This window comes from Melitaea cinxia, chromosome 13 (assembly GCF_905220565.1).
Source record: "Melitaea cinxia chromosome 13, ilMelCinx1.1, whole genome shotgun sequence".
NCBI lineage: Eukaryota > Metazoa > Arthropoda > Insecta > Lepidoptera > Nymphalidae > Melitaea > Melitaea cinxia.
In genome coordinates, this window is record NC_059406.1 from 3,755,194 (window position 1) to 3,768,214 (window position 13,021).

General features: G+C 29.6%; 1 protein-coding gene across 1 annotated transcript; it reads left to right on the plus strand.

The window, feature by feature from the left end:
* Positions 1-10,943: 10,943 nt before the first annotated feature.
* On the plus strand, positions 10,944-11,567 carry LOC123659247. The gene has a single exon (XM_045594495.1). The coding sequence runs from the start codon at positions 10,944-10,946 to the stop codon at positions 11,565-11,567; it is 624 nt and encodes a 207-aa protein (XP_045450451.1).
* The last annotated feature ends 1,454 nt before the right edge of the window (positions 11,568-13,021 follow it).

A 13,021-nucleotide genomic window follows, 5' to 3' on the forward strand; every position in this document is an offset into this window, starting at 1 on the left:
TTCTTACTGTAAAAAAATGTACGTATGTACATTAAAAAAAATATCTACGACTGTTAATGAAATTTCAATATTATTAACAAATATATTTAAAACTTTAAAATGATTACGTTAATAACGTAAAAATAATTAGTAAATATTTACAAAATCTCGGGAAAAAATATTTTCGTATTTTCTTGTAAAAAGTTATAATAAAATCTTTTTGGTTGTATTGTCTGTAATTTGGCTGTTTTTAATAGCATGGCAAAAAACGTGAACGGTCATTTTAAAAATGAAATTAATGGTAAACAATATTTTCCGCTACTTTTCATTTGTTTTCCTGTCCGCAAAAATGGGTATATCCAACTTTTTTTCTTTATCCAAATTTTAAAGTTTTACTTTAAAAAAAGGAAAAAATCCGTCTAAAGCCGCGAAAAAAAAACTGTGACATTTATGGAACTAAGGCAGTACCAGTAAGAGTGGCACAAAATTGGTTTAAGCCTTTTCAATCAGGGAATTTTGATGTCAAAGATCCATTTCACTCTGGTCGCCCAGTTACGGATAAACGTGACGACATTTTAGAAAAAGTGGAACTCGATCGATATTTGAGTAGTAATAATACAGCTGAAGATCTGAGAACTGACCATAGAACAGTTTCGACATATTTGAAAAAGACTGGTTATACGAAAAAGCGATATATGTGCGTTACATGAACTCACTGAAAGGTATTTAATGGACCGTGTACTCGGTACATCGGTGACGAAAAACCTACAATACGAATGTACGAAAGGGATCGTAGTCAAAAGTTGGTCAAGCTGCAAGACTAAATATTGATTCTTATTTAAAACTAGCAGTGCCCGCGACTTCGTCTGCGTGGAAATAAAAAAAAATATTATTCAGTTCGCAGTTACAAAAAAAAGTAGCCTAAGTTACTCCCACATTTACTACATTATTTATTACATTAGCTATCTGCCAGTAAAAGTCCCGTCAAAATCGGTCCAGCCGTTTCAGAGCTTAGGCGGAACAAACAGACAGACAAAAATTGTGAGAATGTTATTTTGGTATATGTACCATGTATACATCCATATGCATTTAGTAAAAACCGGTTATTTTAATATTACAAAAAGACAAAAATAAAATTATTTATTTGTATAGATTTCGTCTTGCGGTATCTAGTTAAATATTTGTTAATATGTGTATTTTTTAATTCGTTGCTTATTGCTTTGTTCCTTTATTCTACATAGTCACTGGTCTTACTATCAATGTAATACTTTTCTACCCTCACTTTTTTACTTTTTAGTGACGATATCAATGTAAAACTTATATTTAAAAAATGTTTTCTTTGTAATGTATTTATCATTTAAATTTATTGTGTAAATTCTTACAAGCATAAATATATGTATATATATAAATATTGTATGACAAACTAAAATAAGTTTATTATTAGAACTAGAATAAGTTTAGTATTTGCATCAATATTATTATTAATTAATATTATTTTATTACCACCTGGATAGAATTATCTGCACATGAAATGATGATGTTATCTAAGAATCGTAATATTATTCAGATGTTACGAGTACTGTTGCTAATTTTACTCTCATACAACTGTCGGAATCATAATACAATTTATTTTCTCAACGTAAGACTTACTTTTTTTTCACGGTTTCTTTAAACAATTTTAGTATTCCATGCATACAAAATAAGGACTTATGTAACCAGAGAACTTTCAAACATGATGCAAATACAGCTGAATCGTGACAAACTTCCAGCCAAGTCAAAAAAGTGATATAAATATGACCAAAAAAAAAACCAAAGCTAAACTATTTTTCTGGTTCTATAAGTTCTATTAAAACAGACACAATATAAATATAACAATACTGTAGAATATGTATATTTATAAAAAATCCTGGAACATAATATAAATAAATAAAATAAAATAAATAAAAGTAAAAAATAATAATAATAATAAAAAAACATAGCACTTATTCCTTGGCTTCTGTTTGAACTATTTTAATATTAAAAAGTATAATAACCACAGTATATGTGAGTAATTGCTTTACACAAAAAATAAGATAGACCTTAAAATAGTATTTGAAAATTAAAAAAATATATATATTTTTAATATAATTTGTAATTAATTTTCAGATACATATTAAAAATATAAAAAATCCAAATCTAGCCTTTACTGGTAGAAGAACTGGTTTGTCCAGAGAATTGGGTTTGAGATTCAACAAAAATTTCCAATAGTATTCTTGCCAGCATTCCCTGTAGACATATTTTATATTATGACTCTGCTTTCCACTCCGAGATTTTGGTTTCGAATCTCGCTTTGAGTCTTATTATGAATTTTAATTACACAGGTACCAAAACTTATTACAGAAAAATATTTGACTAACATATAAACGCATTTAATATTTCAAATAAAAAAAAAGTATGTACTAAAATTTGTTCTCTTCTTTGCAAGTAATAAATGCTTAAGCATGCAAATAGACGTACGCCTTTTTGAACGTGTGATCATCAGGTATTCCAACGTAAAAGTATTTCAATGAACAAAGTTTCATAAGTTAACTTCGCTCGTTCGATGTTTTGTAACAGCCTGGGGTATGCTCTTTGAAAATCTTGTCCTGGCGAGCCTTGGAGTTATTTATATAAAACACGAACCTTATGAATAATTTAAACGTTTCTTTAATTTTTTTAATATAATCGTTTTGTAGGACATGTAAGGATCAATCAGTCAATCAATCAATTTATATATTTTTTTAATAATATGATATTTAATTCTGTCTATATTAGTAAAATATTAGAGTGTATTCATTTTTGAACATTAATTCTGTATATTTTATTTTCTTAATATTTTATAAATAATAAAATATAATTTATACTATTTTTATAACTAAAAAAAATGAATTGAATCATAATAATATTGTTTGATTGCCAAAAATAAGATAAGGTAAGGTAAATATATAGCCCAATTGCTATAACTGTTGGCAATGTATTGCTATTTATTAAAAAGATCCGTCGAGCTATAACATAATATACAATAGCTAAACGACAGCAACAATTGCTGTCGAATTGCTAATAGCCTATAAGTTAGCAAACTATACCATAGCTTCAAAAACAGGGTGTTAAATATTTTAATCTTAAATAAGTTATAGTATTAATCATAAATTGCGTACTAGCTTGATTTGAAGTTGCAATGAACAAAAGAATAGTAACTACTCTCGCTATTATTATTCAGTTGTCGCAAATTGCTTAGTTGTAGCTAAAACTTAAAACTTAATAAAGAGTAAAGAAATATACCTTATAAACATACCTTTAATTGAGACTATAGTTTCTAAAGTAAAATAACTTTAAAAACAAAATACACAAAAACTTAAATCTTTAGTCTATCTCTCTCTACCTATTTAAAATATTACTGTATTTTTCATTACTAAATACAATATATAGATTTAAAGTTATGTAAGATATTGCCACAATAAAGAAACACCCACTTACGAGCACCATGTGTCTCAGACAGGTACTTATCGTATCTTATATTGGCCTACGAGTAAAATGTAGCGGTCGTAGCAAACACCTACATCGTTCGTAGCAAGCGTAGGCTAAGTATAACCCGGCACGACATACGAGTTATGTTAGAATTTAACCAAATATACGTGGGATACAATATATATTTTCAGATGAAATTTAATTATAATATTATGCTTCGAAACATTCTACGACTTACTAAAATGAAATAAAAATATATCGATTTCCAATTACAAAAAATAAATGATGTAAAATGTACGTATTAAAATATGTTTGGGATCCATAATTGAATTTCGAATGCTTTTAGCCTATAAAATTATCAGTACGAGTAAAAGCGACGTAGGTACTTTTTGACTCAATTTATATTAAAAGACTCTGTATTACAAATAAAAATATTCAAAACGTTTTACAAAAAAAACACTTAAGTCTCACATTCTGAGAGCTAATAAAATTATTTTACAATAATAAAAAACAATCTATAAAGTAACAGAAAGATATTTAATAAAAGAACGAATTTCATTAGAATCTATAACAAAACTAGCATTTACAGTTAAACGCTAAAAACTTAAAATTATAATTGTTCATAGTATTTACACTATACAATAAGCAAAAAATCATAATATACTGTGCAAAAAGTTTTATTTAGGGCTACCTAATTAAAGCAGTTTTAAATTAATGCTCTTTTTGCTCTGCCCGCAATTCTCCCCGCATGGGTTTCGTTTTATCAAAAAAGAGAACTAGAATTGCCTGTGCTCGAAAACTTAAATTTTCATTTCTAGGTAATAAGTTTGAAGATTTAAGAACTCTCACTCCATCTTAATAAAAAAATATATTCGTTTTTATCATGTTTTAAGCTAGTAATGATGATGATGATGATGACCTATCGATAAATATTTTGTCCATCTTTCTGCTCCCATATTTATTTTCATTAATATTTTTGAGTAAGTTAAGTACATTACCAATTAATTAAACAAAAATACATTTAATTTGCCCCCGTGCCTCGGAGAGCACGTTAAGCCGTCGGTCCCGGTTGTTATCATGTACACCTGATAGCGATCGTTACTCATAGTAGGGAATAAATCCGCCAACCCGCATTGGAGCAGCATGATGGATTAAGCTGTGTGTGTGTGTGATGCTATGCCCAGTAGTGGGATATTACAGGCTGAAGCGAACATTCAATTTGTTTGCTGGATATTGCTTTAGGATTCAGATGTACGATCTATGTTTATATAAAGAACTTGTACAGATAGATTGTGTTGGCATAATTTATATACTAATCAAACATAATATGACTAAGCTAAGAAAACTGCATAAATCTGTAACCTTATTTATGTCCATATACGAATAAGATTGTTGGTCGACTTCAATCGGATAGTTTCATTTGTGAGGCATATTTCTTTAATATCGTACTTTATCCTAACATCACAAAAACCGTAATATGATTGACCTTTGTCCCTTTGTCATGAAAGTTTTTCATTCGGGAACCTTTCATCCCAAATACGTTACTGTCGCAAAATGAAACGTCAAAATACTCTCAGATTAAACGTGGTATCAGTATCCAACACATGAATATACTCATGTAGGATGATGTTTATGTTATTTCTTACTTTTAGTTTCCTTTTATCATTAAAAAGGCTCTTTTAAATATTCTAGGACTAATTTTGGTAGAAGTGGAGATTTTCTTTATATACAGTATTTTTATCTAAAAGCTAATATTTCCTGAAAATGTTTATAGGTTAATCCTGTATATCAGAAAAACTTCAGTATGTGTTTAGATACGTCAAGCATATTTATAAATAAATTAAATTCTGTATGATTTACGACATACTAAATAAATAATTAAATATTATTTAAATAAGAATTCTTAAAAATTTAAACGAAAAAACTCTTTCCGCATGATACTTACACCTTTCGATTTACGAAAACAATCTGAGCACGATATCAGAATTAAACTCTACCCAAGTTACCCTAAGGAAATATTTACATATTATACTTTCTGAAAAAGAAATCAGTAACCTCCATGCATACTAAAACTAACAAAACTCATCTTTATACGTGCACTATAAGTTTTACCTTCATATCTATATATAATCATAGCTAAAGAAAATATTGCTCTCTTGGGGCAACCCTATCGCTCCAAGCGAAATTTTTACATGTAACAACCAAGTATCGATCCTGCTAACATTACGTTTGAGTCAAATTCATGTTTAAAATATCTATGTTATTCAAATCTGTGAGGTATTTTTTTTTTTTGTATAAAAATGTAATTAATATGATTATAATAAAATTTATTTCAATTAAAATTAAATTCATTTAAAATTTCAATTTATTTAAAGATTGAGATGTGGCACAGAAATAAGTCTCCTGCTCAAAAAATGGAGGAACCCGACTGGAGTAGTACTTCGACCTTACAGAAGATCACAACAAAATTTTCAAGCAGTGTTGTATTCCTGCTGGTGAGTAAGATGACCAGAGGACTCCATGACAGAGACTCCTGAGAGGAATTGGAGTTGGGTCGACAACGCGCTTGTGATACTTCTGGTGTTGCAGACGTCAATAAGCTATGGTATTTGCTTACCATCAGATGAGCTTTACGCTTTTTTACCGACTTAGGTATATAAAAAAAGGCAAGGAAAGAATTTTTCAGATAATTATATCTATCGTATTTTGAATATACGACAAATTTAGAACAATAAGTAATACAAATCTTCAAGAGCTGTAAATTTTATTAAAATATATCCTTCTTTGACAAACTGGGCTGAATTTGGATAATATAATGATTACATTTTTTATGAACCCAAGAAAAAACCCTAACTCTACCACGTTCCGTGGATAATCACGTCACGATCCAACCGCACATTTATTCTCAAACATATGAGAGCCATATAACGTTAAAGCCTTCAGATCCAGCAGAAAACTGCTTTATAATAAGAAACAAACAGATATATGTAACTTTGTGAATTTTAGGCTCAACATCGTGCGATTATCTTAACTTTTTCTCTGTATTTTATGAATACAATCATTATTTTACCGATTATGTTACCGAGTCTACGAGACAATAAGACCTTTAAGTAATGATTCCCATTACTATAGGAACACTTATCCTAACCATAATATTATAATCTACATTTTGTATAAATTGACATACAAAATTATTTAAATTAAAATCGTCAGTAAGCAGATTATAAGCTCTAATAATCCCTGATAGTAAAATTAAGATCGTAAATTCAAAAAAAGAATTTGAATCAAAAATAATATTTTATATGTAATTCTCAATTTGATGACTGCATCCCTGTCTCTGGTGTCGTTATAATGAATACAGCGGCTGCGATGCCGAGATATCGCAACAATGGTCCTATTATCTCCAATATTATCTCTTATGCTATAGGAGATAATACTCTATGCCACTGTAGCTTTGCACTTTGTTTCAGCTCTAACAATTGCTGTGCCTCATAAATTAATAAGGTACGAGACTTCATACCTGATAACCATGCTTTTAAGGTACCTTTTCACTATTTCAATCTTATATAGCCAAAATTTTGGTACAATGTTCTATTGACTATACTTGTCGAATGAATGAATACTGATTCTACTTCTTTAAACTTTACAGTAGTTGCTGCAACTAATTTATAACTTTACTATAAATGGTAATTAGACCAATAATGCTCGAAATTTTAAAGTTCACATTCAAATATACTATGTAAGATTTTTTTTTCTTTTTACAATATGGTGTAGTTTAAAATGTAACAAATATATAAAAGAGCGTTTTATTATTTTTACCTTGATTATTATTTGTTTTGTAACTTCTAAACATTAAAAAGCGTTTTCATTTGATCAATTTAAAAAAAAAATATGTAAGATAAAAATAAAATAAAACAACAAATTAAACAATAACAAGAAATTAAATAAAAAAAAAGCAGTTATATTCAACTGTATCACATTAACTATCAAAATTTATTACTAATTACGTATTTTAATTATAATATTGTATGGTATAAATTTTGCAGCGTGTTTAACTCGGTGGAAATTGATTGAATGCTGAAGCAAGTAATTTGAGTCACCCCATTTGCCAACTGATATATAACGATCTAGCGTGCTATCTGCGATAAACATTTGCATTTTATACTGTAAAATACTTTCTTCATTTTACGTTTTTACCGCTTTTTTTTAATTAAAGTACTTGTAGCGATATTTTTTTAATACAAACTCAGTTACTGCTCAATTTAATTGGTTTGTGAGAAAACAAATATATGTTGCTTTGAGCTTGTTATATAATCCGAAATATAATCTGGAGTGGCGATCAGTGGAAATGACTTTGATTCATTATTAAATAACTTTTTATCGGTACTTATAATCGTACATAAAATATAATTTATAATCATATTTCAAAATAAGAAAAATATATTAAACCAGATTTATTACAGATGTGTTTTGAAAATCACATAATAATTAGTTAAGCAAATTAATTTAACAAGGATAACAATACCCAATAAAAAGGTGGTCGAATTAAATTTCATCTCATTTATTTTATATTCAGAATACGAAAGCTCATTTTAACAACAAACCTTGAACATACTGCCTGCAAAGTCAACAGTTCTACATAATTGAATCGACATAGATAATGATACCGATAAAATAAAGGGCGCACCTGTGTAACACGTGTTGGGTGCGAGAGGGACAAACGATACGATGCCTTGCTATTCCAGATCACAGAGAAAGGAAATTTAAAGGAGGCATTGATATATTAACATAAACTAATATTCCTTTTAAATCTGACAAAAAAGTAATATCGACGTGCCAACATTGACAATTCTATGAACAAAAGTTTGATACAATCTCTCCTTATACGTATTACTATGCTTGCTTTGGTTCTGTGATTATAAATTATACAAGAGGGGTGGGAGCAATTTATGTTCCATGACGAAATATATGCTGCGCCATCTTTCGGCGTTATTTTATTTCGGAAAACATCGGAAGGTAAATAGACCTCTTGTTACCAGACCCACTTTCAATACACGGAGGGTAGTTGATAACAAATTCAATCATGAAACACACCTATGTACTTTTAGAGTTACCATTTTCTTTGAATGAAGTGCGCTCATGTAAGATTTTTTCATCGGAACTTCATTATGGAAAAATGCTAAGACAACAGTTTTTTTGTTCAACTGCGTTTGTTTTTTTATTTTATTGAAGATAAAGTAAAATGCATTTTTTTTACAATGATGAAATAAAGATCATTAAAACCTTTTTGCTATATAAATATTTTATTTAAACATTTTACATGACAATGTTTCTATGAAATCAATCAATACTCTGTCAAAAAGATAAGTTTACACAAAATAGAACATAAATTTTAGTGGTATGTTAATTTTAGATTTACCTACAATAATATTAATATCAGTTAATTTAATTGAAATGGTGACAATATTATACATGCTATTACCGTTTATCGATGTGGTCATTTTATCGAAAAATATAAAAATATTATCAGATACAATAAAAACGAATTCCCACGCACTGTTTTCAGTGATAATTTGTGGATTTTTAGTCGTCAGTTACGGTTTTATAAATCCAATGAAAAATCTTCACGACTCAAAAACTTTGAAATTATCAAAATCATTTGAAACACCCGAAGACCAGTTAATTAGAATAATAAAAGCTACTGACGCTTCTAGAAATTTTATTCTTGGTGCATTTTCACTGTTTTATCTTCTTGTTATTTTAAGATTATTCGATTTTGTAACGTTTTCAGCAAAATTACACGAATTTTCGCAATTAATGGCAAACTATGAATTGATTGATGTAACTTTAAACAGCGAAACTGAGCCTGAACCAAAAGAACCCACGTACATAATAGAAGAATTTCTTGATGATGAAGAAACTGTGCATTGGCCATCTATAATCGATTTCAATAAAATTGAGCATAGTATAATAAGAAATTTCTTCAAAAGCACACCTAAGAAGACGGCTAGTAAAAATAGTCCACAAAAAGATCAGACAAGTGATAAAAAAGAATCAACTAATAACGTTTCGGTTAAAAGCAGTCAGGATAGCAAAACTTCAAACGCTCAAACTTCAAAGAATATTTCTAAAAATGATTAATGTTTTCAGTACATTGTTAGGCATAGTAATATACATGGAATTGGTATTTATTGTCGCCCTTTTAAAACATTTAAAAGAGCCATACTTTATAAGAGATTGCTGGTGTAAAGTACAAGAAAATATACATTTCCCATCCAATCTAATTCTATTTTTTACAATACTGTTAATGGCTAACACTTCTTTAGAAATAGCTTGGGAGTATAATTATAACGCTAAACTATTGAACAACACAAATGATTCTGAAATTATATGGAATTTCTATTTAACAAAAATGTCAATTAGTTTTACTTGTTTGTTAATGGCGTTGTACATGTTAATTATAATAGAAAGGGTAAACCAATTTCTTATTATAATAGCTCGTTTGTTAGACTTCGAATTGATGTGTCGACATGCAATTTTAACAAGAGATGATAGTTCACAAAAATCTAATACAACGGTAGTGTACTCAACAATCAAGCATGTAAAACCAAAGTTGAATGGTATTTTCGTAATAAAATAATATTAAACTTTTTTTTTCGTTTCTTTCATTAGAATTTACAACTCTTCTAAGACATGGCTACTTACATTTTATTAGAACTTTTAATGGAAATTTGACTGACCTAATCGTTTTAATCTTTATATTCAACATAAATTAAGAACTGATTCACATTTGCTGCGTTATTAATGTTAATGCCGAAAACTGCTTTTTACAAAATAAACAATATTTATTATTTCATATTTCAACAGAATATGATAAAGAGGATCAATTTTTTCATTAAAACCAGGTACCTCTTTAAATAAAATTGGCTCAAAAATAAGTTTATAAGACTATTTTTATGCTTTTATACAAAACTAATCAGTGATATTTTTAGACATAACATTAATTGTTCGTAATAATAATATAGACTAAAAATAAAAATATGATTATAACGTTCAGAAAATTAAAAAAAAAAAAGTAGTGGACCCAGCGCTATCCTGCCCAGAATAGCATCTTCCAAATTTGATTGCTGACAGCAGCGCTATCTACTGGGTCCGATTGTATTTTCAAAACATTTATAAACCGGGTATATACACGAAATTTCAATCAAATCGTTCTAGCCAATATTATATATCAAGATAAGTACTTCAGATTTTAATGAATCACAAAAAAAAATTCAACTAATAATAAAATAAAAAACAATTGTGTTATTTTTATAATACTGGCCTTTATATTGTCAACCAATTGTCACCAAATTGAAAATGTAAAAATTATTTATAACTTTAACTGCAGTCCTCAACAAATGGGTTAAATAATTCTCATTACTTCCATATTTTCACCATGCCTACGTAATATAATCTAATTTTTTTCAACCAAGAAAATGGACGCCAGTTGTATTATTCTCGGATGCCTGCTTTTGATACAGATGGCCGTAATCCTTGTCTTGCTGAACCCAATTTACGACTTAAGAAGAGTAACTAAGTACATGAATAATATTACGAAACGTCATAGAAGTTTCTGCTCATTCTTAATAGCAACATATTTCAGTTTCATTTTATACCATGGAATGTACATGCCATTGCAGGATGTATATAATTTAATAGCGAACAATTTCCTCAATGAATATGAAAAAATGGTGTTGCTCAGCAGAGTTGAGAAGAATTATCTAATCGCTGGTTTTTCCCTTTTTCTTTTTATTGTATTATACGGCATAAGATCTCTGGTTTCATATGCATCGAGTCTTTTGGAACTATCGATAGCAACAGGAGAGTCGAAAGTATTACATCCATCATATAAATCACAAAAGAAAACAGTATTTCTACCAGAACTCATACTACCAAATCTGCTTAGAGTGAAAAGGTCAGTATCGTATGAGACAATATTGTTTGCAAAAGAGCTCCGTGAGCAGCTGAAGACGATATTAAAAAACGCTGAATTTTCAGACAATAGCTGGCCTATTTCAAATATCTTACATACTGATGTAAACAGCCTCTATTCGAGCTAGATGAAAAGTTTCGTCAAATAAAGTTGTTACGATCCTTTTCCTGTTTCTTTTTCTCAGTTCTATTTCGTATTTCGAAACCATTGCCACTGTTGTCTCGCACGTAGAAAATACTGCCAAGTATTTGGAAATTCTTCGGAATTACAACGGGGCGCGAGGAAACGAAAAATATTCGAAAAGACAAGGCCATAAAAATAAAATGCTAGTACAGAAGGAGGAATGTCAAATCGGAATGAATGAGTGTGAAGAGAACGGAAAGCGTGGATACATGTTAAGGATATTTCCTTGCGGAATACACGTTATGACATAATATTACGTATCGTTTTTTAATCTTTTTTTTTTTTTCATCACTCCAAAGTTTCTATCATAATAAATTAAAATTCACCAAAATATTATATAAAAATCACAATATTATCACAAATATAATTAATACTTCGAAGAAAACTTCCCAAAAATATAGATGCGCGAGACGACGGTTTGGCAAACATTCAGAAGCAGCGGCGCCAGTCAGCAATCAGGTACAATGAACGCGCTTAAAATAAAATTTTACTTCTTATAGCATTAATAAAGTTTTTAGCTACAAGGGGAAATTGTTACGCATTTTATAGGAACATAGTGAAAGTTTTAACGCCGCGTTGGCACAACGGTCACAGTTATGGATTGTGCTCGTTGCGGTGGCGGTTGCGGGTTCGATCCCCGCACATGACAAACATTTTTATTGGCCATACAGGTGTTTGCCGTGGTCTGGGTGTTTGTGCAGTCCTTGTGGGTCTCCCCACCGTGCCTTGGAGAGCACGTTAAGCCGTCGGTCCTGGTTGTTATCATATACACCTGATAGCGATCGTTACTCATAGTAGTGAATATATCCGCCAACCCGCATTGGAGCAGCGTGGTGGATTAAGCTCTGATCCTTCTCCTACATGGGGAAAAGAGGCCCAGTAGTGGGATATTACAGGCTGAAGCGAGTGAAAGTTTTACTTTATTTTTATTATTTTTATATATATTTTATATCATGATAAATGACAACCTATTTGAAAATATATAACACATATATATGCCTACATATTTAAGTATGTACACGTTGTGGACATACGTGTGCACTCCTAAATGTTTTTTTTTTTTTTTTTTTTTTAATGTAAATTCTTTCATGTTTTTATTTTTTTAGCATTCTTATTCATAAACTTTCAAAAATGCTAATCCCTTTTTTCTACCGATCAATAGTAATGTTATAAAACTTAAACGCTTTCATAGAACCTCTGCAACTTCGGGTACCACAAATTAGAAAATTCGTATTATGTTGATTAATCCATTTATTGAGAAAGGCTAAATAATATCACCCTATGAGCAATAGGAGCTGAGCATTCATAAGAAATGTTACAAAAGAAAGTCCACGACAGGATATGTCTGTCTCTTAAGGTTAACTCATTATAACCTTTTATGGGAATCACGTTTATTCT